This window comes from Rousettus aegyptiacus, unplaced genomic scaffold, assembly GCF_014176215.1.
Source record: "Rousettus aegyptiacus isolate mRouAeg1 unplaced genomic scaffold, mRouAeg1.p scaffold_m13_p_17, whole genome shotgun sequence".
Lineage (NCBI taxonomy): Eukaryota > Metazoa > Chordata > Mammalia > Chiroptera > Pteropodidae > Rousettus > Rousettus aegyptiacus.
The window spans coordinates 4,109,982-4,131,033 of NW_023416292.1; the positions used below are offsets into that span (position 1 = coordinate 4,109,982).

General features: G+C 48.3%; 1 protein-coding gene and 1 long non-coding RNA gene across 2 annotated transcripts in view; one reads left to right on the top strand and one right to left on the bottom strand.

The window, feature by feature from the left end:
* Window positions 1–664: 664 nt before the first annotated feature.
* Window positions 665–4,426, bottom strand: LOC118612959. Its single transcript, XR_004955312.1, has 2 exons — window positions 4,256–4,426; window positions 665–859 (listed from the first exon to the last, which is right to left on the bottom strand). It is a non-coding gene; the product is annotated as an uncharacterized LOC118612959 (long non-coding RNA).
* A 201-nt stretch (window positions 4,427–4,627) lies between these two features.
* Window positions 4,628–21,052, top strand: part of MAPKAPK2 (MAPK activated protein kinase 2) — a 44,672-nt gene continuing 28,247 nt past the window's right edge. The window contains exon 1 of the mRNA XM_016129236.2: window positions 4,628–5,215. Within this exon, the coding sequence (XP_015984722.1) occupies window positions 4,955–5,215 (261 nt within the window). The 5' untranslated portion in view covers window positions 4,628–4,954. The remainder of the gene's footprint in view (window positions 5,216–21,052) is intronic.

Consider the following 21,052-nt stretch of genomic DNA (forward strand, 5'->3'; position numbering starts at 1 on the left):
GGTACTAGTATTAGCAGTAAATACAAAGGCCACTTTATCTGTGCACATATGCGTATTCTACAGTCTGTGAATGATCCTTTCCTATCAAAGGCATGTCATCTGAAACCTTCGAAGAAGTCCGCCTTTGTAGGTTTCTGCCCTCTGTCATCTATTCATAATGTCACATCATAGTAAAATAGGAAATTTTCACACTCCCCGATGATGTGAAGGCGGGGCGGGGACGCTTGGAGAAGAGAGATCATCATGGATGCGTGATTTGTCCTATAATCTAACCCAGCCATGTAAATTAACACAGTTCCATTCTAGAAGACTGAAGGAAATTGGAATATGGGAGGTTTAACATTTATCTAAAATGAAAATATAACTCATAGCTCTTTAGGCCATGCCCAGAAATGGCACACACTATATTTCTGACATCAAGAAAGATATGTGGATATGTGTCTGCTCAAGATCTAGGATGAGGGCCATGAACATGGACTTTGGGTCAGAAAGACCTGTGTTCTGTCCTTTATTATCTGTGTGACCTTAGGAAAGTTATTTAATTTCTCTAGGACTTAGTTTTCTCATTTACAGAATAGATAAATGAGGATAACAGTACATATTCCATAGGGTTGTATAATGGTTAGGAAAAGGGTTGGCTGTGAATAATAGGAAACCAAGTACATCAATTACTATAACAAGAAAGACATTTATTTCTCTTTCTTAAAAGTCTGGGTAAGTGGTTTAGGGCTGATATGATGAATCTGTGCTCCCTCGGACATAAGCTTCTTGTATCCTTTTGCTCTGTCATCCTCAACCTGTAGCCTCCACCTCATGACCTGGGATGGCTGCTTGAGCTCCAACCATTAACTTTTCATTCCTGCCAGCAGGAAAGAGAAAAGAGGAGAAGTAGCAGTGTCTATCTTTTCCCTTCAACCACTTCCATTTATAAGCCATTGGCGAGAACTTAATCTCATGAACACAGCCAGCTGTAATGGAGGCTGGGAAACGTAATTTTTAGTCTAAGCAGTCCATACGTTTAGCCAAATATTGAGGCTCTTGACTGTTGAAGAGGGGAAAATGGGTATTGGCCCAAACAAATAGCAATCTGCCACAGGTCTATACAAGATTTAAATGGGACAGTGCAGGTAGAGGGCCGAGAACAGCGTTGGCCACAGAGTCAACACTCAGTGATTGTTGTCGCCATCGACACCACCATGAGAAGGTGGGGAATACTCTAAAACTATGACAAGGTGTTTCCTTCTTTTAACCTCCTCTTGCTGATAAAGTCACCCTTATCTCCATTTTAAGACACGATAAGCTTCAACTTTCATGAAGGCCAAACACCTAGGCCTTTAATGTGACCTTATGAAATACAACTATATAAAAGGAAAACATGGGAATGGTGGCCATTGGCTTCCAGATAATGGTTCTTTGGCTGGAGAAACAGGGGTGGGTTGAGAGTGCAGTGGAAGAACCACCTAGTTAAATACATGTTATTGTCAAAGTCATAGCTTTAATTTTGGATAGTGGATTCACAGGTGCTATTGCATTATTAAAAAGAACTAATAACTAAATAAAAGCAGAGATATTTGGAACAGTGACCCAATGATGAGGGTGTGTCATCAATAAGGATCACAATTAATCCAATTCTATGTGCCTGAGGTCTTTAATTTGTCTTCGTGTGTACAGTGTTGCATGATATATGTGTTTGCATGTGAATAGCAAGCAAAAGCAATACTTTCTATTTATATATACTTTTAACTTGTAAAGGGCTTCTGCACATCCAGAAAAACTGTTTCGGTAGTTCTTTACAGATGATGGAAAGTTTGGTGTTATACAAATAGGACTTTGGACTTCTGTGTCCTAAGGGAAATATTTCATCCTTACAACAGCTCTACAAGGAAGGCAGGGCAAATGTTATTATCACTATTTTACAGACGAGAAAGAGGAAATCGGGAGAGCAGCAGACGTACGTGAGGTTACCTGGAATGGAACTTAAGACTCTGCACCCCTTGTCTAGTGCTTCTTCCTTTAGTCCATCTAACTCCCCAGTTAGTATTTATGTATTAGGCATTTGTTCTGTCTGTTACATTATTCTTGTGTTTGTGTTCATATATGTGTGTTTTCTGTGTGTTGTGTGCAGTTTATGTAATCTCTACGCACTGTATGCAAGCCCTTAAGAGTCCTTGCGTGCCCCGCCCGCTCCCCTGCCCCCAGGCCTAACTGGCCCGTGTAATTCCAGAAGGACTCCCCAGCTTGAGTTTCAACTCTCTTGTTATTCCTAGGTCGCTGGGCTTCGACACCTCCCCAGAGCCCCAGCTATGTAGGCAGGCAGTTTCGATATCAGGGACCAATTCCCAGGCAGTGAGCATAGATCAGAGGAGCAAGTCAGTAATGCTTCAATAATGATAATACTGACTTCGTTATGATAATTTATGAAGAAGAGTTCTTACAAACACCACCTCATTTAATTATCACTCAGTCTTCAAAGCAGAATTTATGGTTTTTCTCTTTTTCAGATACAAAATGAGGATAAATGACTTGCTCAAGGTAACTCAACTTGAGGACAGACTTGAATTCAGGTCATTTGTCTCTGAATTCTATTCTCTTTCCACATGCCTGGCTGCCTCTGAAAGTTCACAAAGCGCTTTTCGCATTTCTAAGCCTCGTGGAGAAAAGCAGGTGATAGCTCAATGCCAGGCAGTAGGAAGCTCCCAGTGACCCTCTGCAGAGGAAAAAAGACCAGCTCAGAGCCCTGAGTGGCCCCAGACTTGGGACCTCCTGAGAAAGACTGAGCAGTTGGACCCATGCCCGCTCCTCTCAGTCCTCCAGCAACTCCTAAGTGTGCCTTGGGAGGTGACAACAGTACTATAGATCTGATGAGGTAAAGGCATCTTTTCATCTCTCTGGCCTTAGGCAGTCTCTTTGTCTTTGAAGAGCCAGGGTTTGGGGGAACTGTCTGTCTCACCGCATCAGTCAGGGAAGCTCTGGTTCCTGCTGCTAGAGGTGAACCCTTTTGCCTTTGGCTTCCGGACCTGTTTCTGTGCCACTTTTTGCAATGCTGCCTCCCTTGCACCTGTCTGTCTTCTTCCCCACAGATTAAAGCTATTCACCACCGCAGGGCCTATCAAGCATGGCACCTTGTACTCAGTCAAGGTGTACACTAAATGAACTCTGCTTGAAAAGAGCAAATATTTGTGTTAGGGGAACTGTTTCTCTCCTGGAGTGAGCCCTGCCTGTCCTGGAAGAGACTGTAATGGGAGGGTAATGCCTGCCTTCCCCTCTGTCCCTTACTCCCTCCCTGCCTGGCCTCAGTCCCAAGAGCCTCTGTCCTCAGGATGTTCTCTCTCCTTCTTCCTGAGCTGGGTCTCTCCAAACAAGGGGGCTCTGGAATGTTGCGGGGGAGGACACATTAGGGGCCATGTGTAGCCATAGGTCAAGCCCCATTCTCTAATTTGGCCTTATGGGTAATTAAACTGAGGTTTTGTCTTCACCTGTCTGGTTCTTTTGGCTTATTTCCCTACTGTTCTATTAGTCAGAGCTGGGAGAAGACCAGCAGAGATATATTTGATGATCATCCCCAAAACCCATCAGAATATGTATAGAGGCCTTCTGGCAGCTTACATTTAGGGCCTTCCTAGTCTCCTCCCCTGATGTGGGCTACAATGTAGGTCCAGCTAGATCCTTGATATCTTTTTCGGAGACATGTTGCTAATCTGGACTACAACTCGGTTTCTTCAAAAATACTCACTTCTCATGGCTGTAGGTTCAGGGTTTAACTTTTCCACATTGGAAATCAGAACCTATTCACCAGACCTTCCCTTTTATTATGTTCCTTGTCTTATCTAATTCTCTCCACAACTCCTCGAAAGGTATTGCTATTCTTCCGGAAAGGTGGGGAGGGGGAGGGAAAGAGAGGGGGGAGAGACACACACACACACACACACACACACACACACACACGTGCGCAGGTGCGCATTGCTTGGGCTCATGCAGCCAGCCAGTTGTTAAAGGCTTCCCGGAATTCAGGCAGTCTGAATGTCAATCCATCCTCTTCCCACCCTGTATTCCTTTTTTAAAGTAATTTTACATGAAAAAAAAAGTTCAAAGGTGTAATTACTAAATTGTTCATAGTTACATATGTCTATTGAAAAACAATAACTTTATGAGAGAATAAGTGCAAAACTCAGAGGAAAATATTCAACTAAGAAAATGTTTAATATTTGCCTCACATCAATTTCTAGGATGTATGGCCCATGTAGCTCCAGCTCACCACTGAGATCTCTTTCGGTCCGCACTTCCAGTCATTCCTCGCCTTCAAAGTACACCCCCTCTCCCAATTGGCTGCTGCTAAGAGACAGACAGTTGGGAAAAAGTGGATTTTCTATCTGAACAGCTAATTTCACACGACTCCCCCTTCTCTTTTGGTAGCCCCGATTAAGAACTAGGATTTCTCGGTTCCCACTCTCTATCCCCCAGACCCCCCAGCCCCGCCTGCCACGCTCGGTGAGTCTCGTGTCCTCCCCTTTAAGGCCAGCCCCGCCCTTCCACCCACGCCTCCCCGGCCCCGCCCCGCCTCCTCAAGCCCTGCCCCCTCCGACCCTCCCCTTTAAGGACCGGCCCCGGACGCAGACGAGGCTGTGACGCGGCCGCCGGCCCCCGGGCTGGTTACTTTGTCGCGCGGCCGCTTTCCCCCCCGGGCTGGGCCCCTGCCGTCCCGCGTTCCACCGAGCGCCAGGCCCCGGGGGGAGGGTGGGAGGGAGGGAGCAGGGCCGGTGGGCGCCAGCGGCGCACGGCGGGACCCACGGAGCCCCGCGACCCGCCGAGCCTGGAGCCGGGCCGGGCGGGGGAAGCCGGCTCCAGCCCGGAGCAAACTTCGCCGCCGGGCGGGGGGTGGCCGGGACCCCGTCCGGAGCCGGAGGAGGGAGCGGCCGCGGGCCCGCCGGCCTCCGCTCCCGCGTCTCCCGGCACCATGCTGTCCAACTCCCAGGGCCAGACCCCGCCGGTGCTGTTCCCCAACCCGCCGCCACCGCCGCAGCCCCCCGCCCCGGCCCAGCTGCCGCCGCAGATCCCGCAGCAGTTTCCCCAGTTCCACGTCAGGTCGAGCCTGCAGATCAAGAAGAACGCCATCATCGACGACTACAAGGTCACCACCCAGGTCCTGGGACTGGGCATCAACGGGAAAGTTTTGCAGATCTTCAACAAGAGGACCCAAGAGAAATTCGCCCTGAAAGTAGGTTTGAGGCCCGGGGGAGGAGAGGGCGGGCGGACGGGGCTCCCGGGGTCGAGCCCCCAGCGCCCGGGAGCGGGCGGAGCTCGCTGTCGCTCAGCGTGACCGCGCCGACCCCTCCCTGGGACGGGGCGTCCCGGCCGCGGCGGGGCCGTGGGTCCTGGCGCCAAGGGTGCCAAGTGCTCGGCAAGGGCGAGGGGCAGCGAGACAGTCAGGTCCCAGCCGGCCACGCCGCGGAGACCGCGTTTCCGGTCACCTCCCGGTGTGAGTGGCGGGGCCTCGAGAGGACTCGTGAGGACTCTGCCATTTTGGGGTTTGAGCGGGATCCAGCCGAGTCGGAACTGTTGGCTTCGGGACCACTTCTGCTAATTCCACCGCGTCTCGAGGAAGTGATTTTCGGGTGTTGTGGTTCCCCGTCCTCTCCTCCCTCCTTCCTTTCTGCGGGCACAAAGGACCCATTACTCATTGAGCTGGTTGGTCCGTTGGTTTGGAGAAGTCGGATTTCAGAGGTTTATTTAGCCTCGCTCCTTATTTGGGAGCCGGAATGTGTGATTTCACTTCCCTGGGCCTCGCGAGTGCGGCGGTGCCGCCTTGCGGCGCGTGGGCCCGCGTGGTGGGTGCAAGGCTGGGGATTCCGATGGGCCACCGCCCCCCCCGGGGAGGGAGGGATTGTTTTGATCCGAGAGCTGGCGCCCTCCTACCTTCAGTGTCTGTGAGGCTCCAGATGGGAGGCCAGCAGGCTCCGGCGCGGCTTCTGTTTCCATAGCTCCATTGATCATTGTCAACCCGGTCTGGAAACCACGCTTAGCCCGGTGCTGATTCCGCAGATCCGAGGTGGCCACTTGAGTCCTGGACATGCGCCATTGGTGGACAGTGGGAGGGAGAGTTATCCTTGAGTTGGGGAAATCCACACTCTTATTAATTAATTTATTTTTTTTAGAAGGTGTGGTAGAGGGAGAATGGGGATTCATTGAGAATACTTACTTCAGAAGTTAAACAATGGACTTGGAGGTCTGATGAGATGGGTGGGTGGGTCCCCAATGTGGTGGGAGCCAGTGTTCAGAGTCACTAAAAAGGTTTTCCCCTCAGAGGGTTTTCAGATCAAACCACATCTCTAAAGGTGACACATCATGCCTCTTCTCTTTAAGGTGTCTTAATGATTGGAGGAGAAAATTACTTCCTGTGTTATATTTCTCTCTTCCCCCTCAACCCTCATGGCTAGTTGTAGTTCAGCTATTAATACAAAACTCCAATATGTATTATGGGTGGAACTGTTGGAATATATAATTAGATGTAATAAAATCTTGGTAGGTACTTCAGGGTTGTAGAGAGAAAGCATATCCAACTTCCAGATTTTAAGGCCTCTAAAATTATTTTCTTACTCCTTTCATTCTTTATTTTCCGAGAGAGGTTTCAACCATCCCCCACATTGTCAGATTTATTTGGTTTCTACTTTAAGGTGTTGCTGTAGGCTTTCGGTTGTTGTTTAATGTTGGACTTTTGGAGAAGGAATAGATTAGCATCTTGAACACTTTAATACTTTTTGTGCCTTGGATCACTCTTTCCATACTTATACCTGGGGTCAGGGTGGGAAGTAGTTATTTGACCATGGATGTGACCTTGGAGAGTGGAGCTGAATGAAAGTTTGACCACAGTTAACCCAACCCGTTGGGGAAATGACAGACATTTCTTTCCAGGAGAGGTTTCTGTCTTCTCTGAGACGCCATCTGCCTTCACCCATCAGCAGTTTGGGGACACTGGCTGCTCATTTTCTTGGAGAGTTGGAATATTGTATAAAGACTTCAGAACAAAAGCCCTCAATTTCTGCTCCTTTTTCTATTTAATAGACACACAAAACCACCCTCTAGAATGCTTTTGGGTGGCAATTCAGATATCTGTTGTAATTCATGGGAGAGAGATTTTGATATTTTCTTTCCCTGTGAATAGTTCCGAAAGGGAAAAACCCAGCAGGATTTTAAGTAACACTCAGTTTATTCTTCTTGGGTTAGAAGTGGGTGAAGATTGAAGTCAGAGTCTGTTTTGACAGGCAGCCTTTTCCCAGATCATATAAGTTGACTGAACTGTTAAATTGTAGATTTCCCACATATCCTTGTGTAAAAACTTAATAATAGAAGAAAGAAGGGCTGAGGCATTCAGAGACTGGCAGCGGTGTCAACAGCACTTCCACATCCAAATGCTGGCTAAGGCATAATTACAGCCGTAGGGGTAATCTGGTTCAAAGGATCCAGTTCCAGCATACACCAAAGAGATTTCTAGATCTTGAGTCTTGATTAATTTAACCTTAGGTTCTGAGTAGTGAAGTGATTTTCAAAACCCAGGAGTGTTTTGATTATAAAGCAAGGAAGGATGATGTGTGCATGGCTAGGGTAGGGTGGCAGGACGGGTTGTCCTATCCGGAAGGTGCCTGAAGAAAAAGGAAGGAGACCTGTACTCAGGCCGGTCCTGGGGCTTGGGGGCAGAGAGCCATAGGGCAGCAGCAGGGCCTCTGACTGCTGTTTCACAGCTCCCAGAGTTGGTGGGAGGTGGTGGCTGCCCAGATGCCCTGCTCCCTGTCTGTGGTCTGTGACTTCTTCACCCTCTTAGGTGAAATCAGTGCTTTAAAAAATAGTCTCAGCTTGCCCTGCTGCTTCTCCGTCTGCACTTGAGAGAGCTAACATTTAAATGCTTTTGGTGGGTGCTATGACCTCACCTCACCATCTCTCCTGGCTGCTTATGCTGAGTTCTGAGTCATACTCATACTTCATCTAACAGTTGGAAGGGACTTTAGAGGTCATCTCCTCTAGCCCCCTCATTTTGCAGATGAGAAAAGCAAGCCCCAGAGCAAAGACTTACTCGAGGTAACATAGCCCTGCACTTGGAAGAGCCAGAATGAGAACCCAGGAGGCCTGACTCTGGGTCTCAGGCCTCTTTCTACTTCATAACTGCAATGGCGTCAGCAGGCTGGGACTTGGGCCTGGCTGCTGCTCCCGAGCCCCTCAAGCTGGAGGAGCTTCGCTCTCACTTCAGACCCTCCGTGACTTGTGGGCCAGGGGATGCTGGGTGGTGGGTATTAAGTATTAATCACCTTCCCAGAATAATCCATGAAGTTGGAGGGACAGTTTATAAACTAACTCAGCAGCTCCATGAGTTTTGAATCTACAGTAAAAGTTTTTTTTTTATTTCCTTTTTTTTTGTTTTTTCACCATCCCCTCCCCTTTTTAGGGAGTGTTTGATAGAAATTTAATTTATTATTATTATTATTTTTTTTGTACAAGAATATGGGAATTCTATTAACTATTTATTTGATAGGGGTACCTAGTCTCAACCCACTGGTGTAGTAATTGGTCGTATTCCCCATAGGGTTCCTCAGCTGCTTCTTGCTTCACTGTGTCATGGTGACTCTTAGATATTAGCTGAACAAATTTAATTAAAGCTGGCATCATTGTCCCTCTGTGCTGGGTGACTGATTAGGTGAAGCCCTGTTATTGCTTTACAAAATATAGAATGTTGTCATAACTTATCTCTGTTTATCTTTCCATTGCATGGATTAGAGAAAACAAGGTCCTGTGGTTTCTTCTCCTTGCCTTTCTCCAGTGGTCCTCCCTCCCCAGGTCACTTAGTGTCACTGCGATATGGCTTACTTTGGTGTTCTGAAGAGGAGCCGGCGAACCACTCATGGTTGGTCTGACACTGTTAGAGGGATGGATGACCAGAGCTTCCACGTCCCCGCAGTGCAGGCAACGGCCTGTCCAGCACACCTCGTGCCGTGTTCCTGTCCAGGAGCAAGATCGGTAGTGTGGCTGGGTGACAGGCAGTGCTCCAAATTGGGGTTTGTTGGGTGGAATCTCAAGGCGAGGAAAGTTTCATTGCCCAAACCAGCCTCTTTTATGATCACTGTGGTTACAGGTAGTTAACAGCTTACTGAGCATCCCACCGTATGTTTAGTTATATAGAGGATGCGAACATATAAAGTGGCCTTAAACTTTGGGGGGTTAAGAAACCAATTTGGAGAAGGTGAAATGAACAAATGTAGTCTAGGTCTGCACTGTTCATTGTAGTAACCAGTAGCTATGCATGGCTATTTAAATTAAAATTAATTAAATTAAACTAAATTAAAATTTAAAAATCAGGTACTGGCCACATTTCAAGTGTTCAGTGGTTACTTGTGGCTAATGACTACTGAAATGAACTGTGCAGAAGAACATTTTCATCTTTGTAGAAAGTTCCACTGGACTTTGCTGGTCGAGGAGTTAAATTGTATGGTTGGAAAGAGAGGAACTTTGAAATAGAGCAATTGTGAGGACTGAAGGAGCCAAGGACAGCTCACTATTGGGCCCCTGTGGAATGAGCAGATCTGCAGGAGATCATGGTGACATTGGCCCTGAGTAGAGTTGAGAGGAGAGCAAGAGATGAGGCCGATAGGGAACCAGTGGGGCTGGTGGCTCAGAATTGAACCGAAGCCCTTTTTGTATTAGAAGCAGGTTTTAAAGTGTTTGAAGGGCATAAAGTAAACAGGATGTTATAGAGAAAGGTTATGAATCACTGAGGTTGGGGCTTGTGGTTTTTTGAGGGAGGATTTCAGAGACCCTGTCCCTCTCCTGGGGCCTTGGCCCCTGTCTACTGCAGCAGGGCTCTTGGCATCCACTGAGGCAGGATCAAAGCCAGCTTGGCTCACGGTTCATTTTCACTTGTGAATTCTGGGATTTGCTAGAGCTTGAAAATAATCTCCAGCTAAGGTCTGGGATCAGTGGCTTACAGAAGGTGGGGAGTGGAGAATAGCAGCCCAAAGCCTTGGGCCCAGATATTGGGAAATGAAAGGGCTCCTTTTCAAGAGGACGGAAGTATTGGGATCCATGATTAAGATGTTTTAACTGCTTGGGATCTAAGTTGGGCCATCATCAGTTCTTTTAATTAAGAAGCGGGTGCAGGGGATACAGGGCGAGCCCTACAGAAGCCAAGCTTCAGGACTCCTGGAGGCAAACTTAATCCAGGGCCAAATACTGGGTTTGGGGGAGGGAGCTAAAGCTCTTGTCACCCGCTGTGATGTCTGTGCCAGGAGGAATGTCAGCCACAGTGGGGAAGGACAGGGCACCAGCATCTGTTTCCGAGTCTTTTCACAGTTCCCAAGTGGCCCTCCTGTGCTCTGATCCAGGATTCTCTGTGGTGGTTTGGTGTCTGTGGTACAGGATTCATACTTTCCTGCTCCCTCTCCTCTACTTTGGGCCCTTCCAAGGATCATCCGAGTTCTCTTTTTCCCTTTTCCCTGTACTGTATCTTTCCAGGTGGATCAGTGTCCCAGAGGGAGGTGGGTGGGCAGGGCAGAGTTGTTCTTTGTGATTGAGGGGGATGCAGCTGCTCTTGGTAATGATTTAAGGCCGGGTTGTAAAGGGACTCACACCTCGCTGCACCTTTGAGCTGACAACACTCCCCTGTCGTCTTTCTTGACTCTTTCCATCTCACCAAGGAAAAGGCTGGGCCAGTCCAGCAGGTTGAGTGGTCTGTCCACGGTCTTTCCTGGTGTCAGCATCAGAGCCTACTTCTCTGAGACCGCCTCTTGGTCTGGGTTCCTCTAGTTTTTTGGGTGCTAGAGGTAGTAGTACCAGGATTGTGGACCTGGCGGTACAAAACTGAACTCCACTAACTGGTCACTAGGATCTTTCTACATAGGTCACCTTATAAGCGGGGACACTGGTAAAGAGAAGGGGCGCCACCTCTGGGCAGCTTTATGTCCACCAGGTTTGTAAACCAAATCAGATTTCTTACCTTTTCTAGTCTTTAGGGGATGCTGATATTTTTTATTTTAAGATACGTATGGATAGAAATATCTAGAAATGAGCCTGTTACTATGTGTTATGTGATAGATTAGAAAGAAAAAAAAGAGGTCTAGTCTTTGTGCCCTGCTAGTGAGTTCTGTGACCTTGAGCAGATCAGTTACACTTTCCAGGCCTCAGTACACACATCAGAGGGTCAGGCTACTGGTGGCTTCTTGAATACTGGCGTGTGGGGCAGTGGAAGGCTATGCTGGAAGCAAGAGTTCGAGGGTGGGCAGAATAGCTCGCTGACTTGCTCCGTGTCTGACCATCAGCGGTATGTGGGCCAGTGTGCATGCCTTTTTGATAGACTTAATTAATACTGTCCTGTAGGGTAGCCTGTGTCCAGTTAATTACTAATCATCACTGACTAGCTGCTCCTTTTCTTGTGTGAAGACTCTGAAGGTGTTTTAGTTAGCAGAGAGGATGAGCCGGATAACTCCATGTGCTGTGAGTCTACTCTTTTAGGGCAGTGGTGGCTCAAGATAGACATGGAGAATTCTTTCTCTTCCTCATCCAAAACTCTTTTCCCATTTGAAGTTGTGGTGCCAAACAAGGCCCCTGTGATTAGTGGTGCAGACTGTGCCCTCCACAGGGGCACCCGGCTGAGGGAAGGAGTGAGGGCTGTAGTCTAGCCCAGTGTCTGTTTGTTAAGCTTTGTCTTGGCGTGTGCCGGGTCCGTCCAAATGACTGCCTTTTTTTTCACTCCAAGATATGGTATGAGCTGGGGGCCATTCTGAGGTGAGAGTTGGTGACTGATTCCCAGAGCTGATAAGGAAATTAGGATTTCCATCCAGGTACCACTTTTAACCATAGGACTGGGTAGGAAGGGATATCAGGAGTCTGAATAAGCGTGAGGAGAGGGGAGACGCCTGGTGATATCTGTTCTTTTTTTTCTTCCTGCCCAGTCAAGGCTAATGTAGTGGTTTCAGCCCTGGAGCTTTTGGGTCCTGTGTGCCAGGTTTGGCTGGAGGAAGAAGAGACACAGTGGAAAGGGGGATAAGTCGTGCTCAGCCTCTAGCACAATGCGGAGTTCTTGGGGTCTTTATTCTCTGATCCAGTAAACACCTTTATGTGCCATCCAGCAGGTAGGTAAAGGCTGGGACATGGCCTCAGGGTCAGTCTGTATCTGTAACTGATGTTCCCTCTAGGACCAGCCAGGCTGCGTTTTTATTCCTCTAGGAACCTGAGCTGCTCCAATGGGTCATAAGAAAAGGCATCTTACTCTTAAGGGATGTGTCCGGGCATCTCCATGGCCAGTGTTCCCCAGGACTTGTCCAGGAGGCGAAGAGCGGCGACTGGAGGCAGACGCTTTGTGGCCACCGTTGGAAGTCTTTCCTGTCTCAAAGACAATGAGGGAACACGGGGAGCCTCCGTGTCCATGCCTTCTCTCCGCTTGGCTTATCATGATGATTCTTCTTTCGAATCTGAAGCCAAGGTGAAATCTCTTCAGTGCTGGGTAGCGGAGGGGCCTAAGAGGAGGCTCACCGACAGTCTCCCTGCCAGCTCCTCCACCTCCATGTTCCTGGGGGCGCTCCTTCCCGCCGCTGCTCCCCATGCAGATAGTCGAGTTGGTCACTTTGCTGCCATTTTGATTATTCATATCATTACGAGGCTGCCAGGCCACACTGGGCATTTGCAACCTGGTCTCCTGCCCAGGGCTCAGAACTGCTACTCAGTCCCTCTGTCCCAACCTCTAAAAATAAACCTGCCGCTGCCACAGTCTCCCCTCACTGCCAGGCCCTGGTGTCTGTCCAAGGTCTTCTTGCCACACTGCTGAACTTCTCTCTCTTCACTCCTGCCCTCCCCGTTTGGCCCTTTGCTTCCAGCCTCAGATTGGTAGGTGGTCTGGGATCCACTCATTTTCTGAGTGCTGGGAGAGGGCTGTGACTGGTATTCGTCCAGGTAGCAAGCTGTGGGTGCACAGAGACTCCGGAGCTGCCTTGCTTATTCCCCACTAGGGGAAGGGTGAGAAAAGGAGGAGGATGACTAAGTTCATCAGTTGATTGCACTTTTGGCTGTGCTCGCCTCCAGCTCTGGCTTCCTTCAAGCTCCACCTGCAGGCAGGCCTGCTCACCAGAAGGTGTGTGGGGCCGAGGAGGAGAGCCCCACCTGCAGCTGTCCCGGGCCCTCACCTCACTGCCCTGGGACTGAGCTTGCTACCTGCCCTAGGACTCCTGTCCTGTTGCTAAGCGATACTAGGCACCTCTCTCCACCTCTGCAGTGTGGGGCTTCAGGTTACCACACTCTCAAGTGTGACCTCATCTTGTTGGCTTTCAAGAATAACTGGGCTCTGGTTCTCAGGCCTTCTTCCTGAGTCAGGCTATGGCCCCTCTGGCCCTCTCAGCTTAGCCATCTGCAGGGTGTCACAGAGAGCATGGGTCTCTTCTACCTCCTGACTGTGGGGGGTGAGGAGCTTGGTGATCTGTGTCCACTGAAGTGACCCCTTCCCTTGCCTCCCATGGATCCTGGGGACTTACCGAAGGAAGTGAGGAAAGGGCCTCTGGTAGCTGGGATACCTGTTCAAATGATGGAATCTGGGCAAAGTATTTCCTTTGGTTTGGCTTTGGGATTTTCTCCTTTCTGAATTTTCTAGTCCTTGGACAGGTGTTGGTATTGATCACGGTGCAGGAGGGGAGAGTTTCATGTCTGTGTCTGGGATGAGGGCTTATTTGGGAGATGGATTTGTGGGGAGAGTGACAGGAGCCAAAGTAGGACTTGGGGGGCCATCTGCCTTCAGTGAGGGGTACAAACCTAGACCATGTCTCCATGTCTGCCTTCTGCAGTCTGTCCCCCTGGGGCCTCCTTTCCACTACAGGGTTAGATTTCTCTGCCAAGGCCCATTGGCCTCTGTAGGGGAGGAGTTGGGTGTAAATTGCTAAGAGTTTATTTTTAACTCTGACAGAAGGGGCCCTGTCCTTGAGTAGCCATGTTATCCCTCTTCTTTCCCCATTCCGCGCCCCCTTCCTTGGCTTCTGTAATGCTTAGAGGATCCTAAAGGCCAGGCTCCACAGGAGCTGGGAAGAAGAGCCTAAGTGAAGAATGGCAGATTGCTTGGCAGAGCTCAAGGGGTCGTGGGGGCTGGGAGGGAGAGGGACGGCCCTGGGCATTTGAGGCCACTGGTGGAACTTGGAGCATTCTAGGAATGCAGATGGACTGGTGAGGAGAGTGTGTGCTTTGGAGCTTGGAGCACAGAGCATTCTGCTCTGCTGTGTCGGTGAGGGCGGCAGGGGGTCATCTAGTGCCTTTCCTCCTGCCTCTCTCCTTGCAGGCACCCAGATCTCCAACAGGCAGAAGGCCACGGGGACTAACTGAGCATGTTTAGTAAGTGACTAGCTTTATATAAATGCTCATGTTTATAGAAATACCGAGTTTCGCTGTTCCCTCTGGCTGTCAGGCTCACGAGCTTCGTGTTCTTTCCACTGGAGCCTGTGTGGGATCCTCAGGTCCTTCATACCGTGTGTGTCCCCTGCTCCTGCAGTGCTCCTGGAACCTGTGCCAAGAGGTGGAACGGGGTGTGAGTGCCCCTCTGCATGGGCCTCCTGATTTCATGGAATTGTTTTGTTTACCTTGCCTTAGATTTTTTTTTTCATAAAATTGGGTTTGAGGTGTAATTAGAGAAAGAAGGAATAGTGGGGGGATGGGCAGTAGAAACACGGGACTGACTCAGACCCTCAGCCAAGGAAGGCCTCGGCCCTCAATTCCTTGGAGCGCACTGCGGGGATTAGCTGCCTACCGCCCAGCTCCCCCCTTTGCAGCTTCCCAGCTTCAGTCCTTCAGTGGGTTCCCTTTGCCTGCAGAATACAGGGGATGTCCAGACCCTTCTCTGATCTGACCCTGATAGTTTCTTTTTTGTACCTGAATGCAATGCGTGCTATGTTTCAGCTCAAGAGACTTATCTCTGCTGTTTTCTTAATAGGACTCTGCTTTCCCACCCCTTTACCTTGGCCGTCCCATCTGTCTGTCCATCTGTAGTGTCTTTGCCTTCCTGCTCCACCCCTCTTTGCATTTGCCTATTTTACCTTGTATGATGCTGCTACTTTCGTGAAGCCTTTCACACTAGAAGCAGGTCTCTCTCATGCCTCCCTGTCAAACTTTCCAAGACAGTCTTACCTTTTATTCCACATTTTAAGTGTCTTTCTCCATGTGCAAGGTGTTCCTCTAGATATTGGATTCTAAGTTCCTTGCAGACCCACATCTTTATTATTTTTATATCCGTTTTCCATGTGGTGACTATATGCCATCATTAAAATAAATCCGTAGGGTTTTTTGGCATTGTGCGTTATACCTAGCTGCCTAATAAAGGTGTGATAAGTGACTACTAGTGGATGCTACCTACATAAACATAAGGTACTAACGGTGATCCTCAGGGTTGAGGGGACAGTTCTGGGAGGATGACAGTGTTGGGTTGGGCTCTGTGTGACTGAGCCAGGTCCCCCTAAGTGTCTGTCCCTGCTCTTTCCCCTGTCTGCTAAAAAGCCACTCTCAGAAGAGTGTTCTGGGCATTTCTTCCCTCCACCCACTCGGATTTGCTGACTCAAGTTGGCACCTCCTGTTTCTGCTAACGGAGTTCTCGTTCTTGTAAGGGCCCTGACCACAGTTTCCCATTGATGCTTGTCCTTATCCTCCCTCTTCCAGAACCCCTCCTTTTCCTGTTCTACTGTGGAGGTGACCCTTCTGCTTCTAGGAAAACTTTGAGCCAAGGACAGCTGTGGAACTTGCCAGCTGTTCTACAGCTTTTGTCATCTAGTTAGCTTCAGACACAGCACAGATACGCAGATGCAGTCCAAGGTGATCTATCTGCCAGTCTTGCTCCCTTGTGTTGCAAGGGGACTGGCGTTGCACACCAAGTTGTTGAGACTGAAGTCAGAGGTTTGAACCTCGTGGGGCCACTTAATTCCATGCCGCAGGTTTCCAGGGGAAACAGAACTGGACTGGTATCCGAGAGATCTGGCTGTGTGGTCCTCAGCAAGTCCTAGAACCTGTCTGGGCCTCACTCACTTTCCCCACTTGTAAATCAAAGGGCTCAGACTTGAACTGGAAGGACTTTGCATTGAAGGGCTTTCTTCATTTGCTGGTTTTGCAGCCTCACTGCTGGGAAAACAACCCAATACTGGTAAAGAGGTGGTCAGCCCAGGTTCAAGGGAGCCTGGGGCCTGGGAGCCATCCTCTCTGTCCTCACCATCTGCAGGCTAGTGTTTTTCACCCTCCTCCTGGCCATATAGTATTTTTGTTCATTGAGCCATTTAACCAATGTTTACAAACGTTTGCGCCTGCCTCATGTCTCTCCTGCTGACTGGCCCATCAGGAAGCCCAGATGGCAGGATTAGCCTAGAATGGGTGATTCTTCAGGGTCATCCGCTTGGGTTTAGACCCATTTAATGCCTCTGTTTTATGAGATGAGAGGAATTTCAAACAACAAGGGTTATTGCTAGTGGCTGAGACTAGACCTCTGCCTTTCTAAGCAGGATTTGCCTTAGGGTGCCTTCTATCCCTCTTACTACTCAAGAAAATTAATTAGAACCAAGAAAGACTTTTGCAGCCTCCCTAAGGATAGAACAGAACAGCAGATTAATTTTGATACATGTAACAATCTTCTGTTTTCTGTTTCATTCAGATTATTGTTGAAAGCTTAGCAACACTGTGAAGGTTTTCCTAGATTAACAACATCTTTATTTAGCAGACACTATGTATCAGGCATTGTTTTAGGTGTTTTACTTACATCCTTGTTGTTAATCTTTAATAATACTGCCAAGTAAAAGCCCTCATTTTATAGAAGAGGAAACATGTTCAAACATGTTCAGAATAATTCACTCATCACTCATTCACAATTATTCATTGAGCACCTAAGGCTGTGCAGTATTTTAGGCTCTGGGGATACACCACTGTACAAAGCAAATTAGAAAAACAAATGAAACAAAAATTCTGCCTGCATGTAGCTTACATTCTAACGGGGGGAGACAGACAGAACATAATTAATGAAGCAACACAACGTTTTAGATAGTGATAGGTATAAAAGAGAAGCTAAAGCAAAGGAGAGGCCCTGGAATGCTGGGAGTGTGTGTTTTAAATAGGGGCTCAGTCAGGGCCTTACTGCAAAGGTGATATTTGAGTGAGTCTTGGAAATATTTGGAGGGGGAAGGGCATCAGGCAGATGGATTAGCAAGTGCAGAGCCCCGAGGCTGTTAGTGATGGACTAACTCTAAAACCCCAGCTCCGTATAGCTTGCAGTACTGCCTTTCTAATAGTTCTTTGTGACTGCATTATAATTCATTACTTAGTTGACCTAGCAATTTATGTTTTATCATCAAATATTTATGGAATGCTTATTTTGTGCAAATTGCTACAGTAAAAAGATGTGGGCCCTGCCTTTGGGAACTTAAAATAGTTTAGAGACGTGAACACCTATGTATGCATAAGAAATGAAAGGAATGAACAAAGACTGTCCCCTAAATCTGGATTGTGCCCTTTCACACATATTCCCACTCGACACTGCGACAGGCAGTACCGCATGTTCTCTAATAATAACATCCTTTCCTTATAATGTTGATAAGATGCTGCTGTAGGAACTTAACTTTTGTTTATATCAGTTAGTCAATGGTAAAATGGTTTCATTATCTATTGTTTCACTTAAGGTCACAGAACCTGTCGATGACATTAAGTGAGGACTTACCTATACCTCTCTGACAGAGGTAGGCCATGTAGTCCTGCTTTTATACGCAAAGAAAGAGGTTCAGAGAGGTGGTGGGGAAGGGGATGGAGTCAGGCAACTGGGTGGCCACAAAGGATACAGAGACATGGATGGATTTCTCAAGGCTGGAGGGGATTAGGAGGTGGGATCACTTTTGCTTGGCGCTGGCATAGACACTTCATGGACTCACCCCTGTGACACACCCAGGGGATGGTGCACACAAAAGTTTGGCCAATAGGAAGGTTTCTAAGACTTGTGTGAGAAAGTTCACTAGGTACTCCCACCTTCTGTGTGGCTGCGGGGCAAGGAGATGATATCTCCCCACAGATCTTTCTGGTAACAGGGAATGCTGAGATCGGGTGTTGCCTGACCATCACATAGAACCAGGGTGGAAATGGGTAAAGAAAAGGAAATGGCTGAAGCCGTGGCAGAGGTTATTTTTATCCGCTTTTGGGTTCTCACAGGGCTTCTCCTTTGCTCTGAAGAATCACATCCTTCATGTGTTAAGCCTCCCAGGTGAAGGAGTGGCAGGTGGCAGATAGGATGATGGGGAGGTCGTCTGCCCAAGCGAGCTCTGGCCTGCTTTACTTTCTGCCTCTCAGGAGCTGGGTGAGCAGAAGTTGGGGCTTGGGATGGAGCCGAGCGACCGTTAATGGGAAAGTGAAGCAATGAGTCGGGTCTGTTTTTTCCTGAGCATGTCCTGTGACAAAGGAAGTTGCAACATGATTTTCTTTCTTTATTCTTTCTTTTTATAGAGCAAGAAAGGGGAAAAAACATTTTCCAGTAAACTTCAGAAACAGTATCTAGTCTTTGATGGATGGTTGTTGCTCCTCTCCCCCTACAGTGCTTATTAACTATCTTTCTTCCATCCGTCTTCCTCTGTACCTCCAGTGTCCCTTTTCTCCGAGGGATTCTGCAGCAGGCTAGCTACCTCTCCGAAGAGAAGGTAGTCATGACTTGGGTCGAGGGAGCCTTGAGAAGGTATCTTGTCCTTTTCCCTTCAGGTGAGAGAAAGGCTGTACCAGCTGATGCCCGGAAGGTGGCCTGGTCACCTTTCCTTGACAGTGAGAGCTGTTTAAATATGACAGGTGTTCCCAATACTCACCTGGCCCTGTTTACTGCTGCGTCAGTCTGTGTTCATTTGGTACCCTAGAAGGTTGAGGCAGTACTTGTTTCACCGCTCAGATGACCACACTTTTTGGTAGCTTCAGAGCACGTCTTGGCAGATGCTGAGAAAAGGGCCCCAAAAATGTGGGAGGCAGAAATCAAGGCTGGAAGACCACACATGTTCATCCGGAGTCCTTGGTCAGGTTTGAATTTGGCCTTTGTGTTGTGCCTGGGCAGGCATCCAGTTGTGTTTGGAAGTGTGTAGATGATATATTTTTCTGATGAAAACATTTGAGGTCTGGAAAAGTAGTGGAACTTTTTTTTTTTTTTTTTTTTTGGTGTAATTCATTTCCTCTCTCTCAGATTTCTATATTCCACTACAGCTCAAAAGTTCCAGTGCAAACCTGGTTTCAGACTCTCGCGTCAGTCGACTGCAGGACATCCTAGGTCTTCCCTGAGAATGAGGTTTACTTGCTCTAAGGAAGCTGCCCAGGTTGGCGGTGGCCACTGGTGCTGCTGCTGCTAACTGCTTTCCTGGGCAGAGCAGGGCAAAGTCCTCAGGGGTGAGGGACGGCAGTGGAGGGAGTGGGGTCAGAGTTTGCTCGTTGGCCCAGATCCCACAGTGAATACGTAAGCTCTTTCACAGGAAGCAGTGCTGGCCAATATGGTAGCCGCTAGTCACATGTGGTGGTTTCAATTTAAATAAATAAAATGAAACATTAGTTCCTCTGTAGCACTAGCCACCTTTCGGGTGCTCTGTAGTCACATATAGCTAGTGGCCCCATATTGGGCAGTGCAGATAGAGAATGTTCCATCATCACTGAAGGTTTTCTTAGTGCTGGACTCTGAAGTAATCGTTCTGTATCCTGGTAAAGATTTGTCTGAGCTGGAAGATTTGTGGAAGAGCATGAGGGTAGGTCCAGGCCAGAGGGTAAAGAGAGAATAGCCATTTAGAAGGGGAGCGTAAATAGTATTTAGTTTGTCTTGTTTAGGGCTACATCCCAGCAAATGGTCATCTAGCCCAGTGGCTCCCAAACCAAGTCTATTGTCAGAATCACCTGTGGGTAACATTTGAAAATACAGATTCCTGGGCCCCAGTCTTTGTGTGTTATGGAGTTCAAGACTCTACAGAGGTGGTGTTCAGAAATGTGTGCTTTTATTTATAATAATTATCTGGATTTGGCCACCACTGATCTATCGAACCTATGCTTAAATTCCTCCGGTGATGGAGAGCTTGCCCCTTTTCAAAAACTTACCATTAAAAAACAATTGTTCTTGTTAAAGTTCAATGTGTATTGAGTTCCAGATTTGGTTCCCTGCACTTGTAATATCCATTAGCGCTAGTGTGTGTTCCAGAGCTTCACAGAAGGCATCAGATCTGTCTTCTGTGGATGCTCCCCTGCCACACACTGTCACCGCACATTTTCAGAGTGCTAGGGCTGCCAGAGGCTCCAGAGAGATGCAGAGAGGCGACACCATTCCCAGCCTCCTTCTGATTGTCAGGCTTTGCTGAGAGATTCAGAAAAGATCCCCATCTCAGTGGACGCTGACAATGGAGCCCCAAGGGTTGTCCAGCTGGTGTGGCCCACGTGTACTGTCCACCTCTCTGCTGCTCCATAGGAGAGAGTCCCTGTTTCTCTGCATTGTTAACACTTGCTTTTCAAGAGATGTGATGTTTTTCTTCAGAGACCCAGCCATTGTTCCTAGTCAGAGAGGACCAGGAACATCACTTGTATTTAGAGACCTTCAGTGGCCTCCCCTTGCGTCCATTATGAAGCTCAAACTCCTCAACACGGTATCCAAGCAAACTGGCTCTGACCTTCCGTTCTGCCTTTACCTCCACACCCTCGCATCATCCGCCAGAAGGTGGCTCCTTCCCGCACTGCAGTGCGTTCTCATGCTTCCATAGCTTTGCTTGGGCCTTCCATTTGTTCGTCCTTTTATGTCTTGTTAGAATTGTACTTATCCTTCGACGCTAGATTTTACTTACCCCAATCCCAATTCCAGACGGAATAACTCCCTCTGCTATGCTAGTGGTAGTTCATGCAGTCACTCCCATGCCCTTCCCTGAGCTCCTTGCGGACAAGGACCGTGTCTCGTTGGGTGTCCCCCGGTGTAAGCACAGTGCCAGGTGCTCGGCTGGGGTGCAGTATGTGCCCATAGAAGCGGGTTAGTGTCTTGCCTGTTTGTCTTTTGGATTCCGGTGAGACGCCAGAGGGGAGCGGGGCCCCT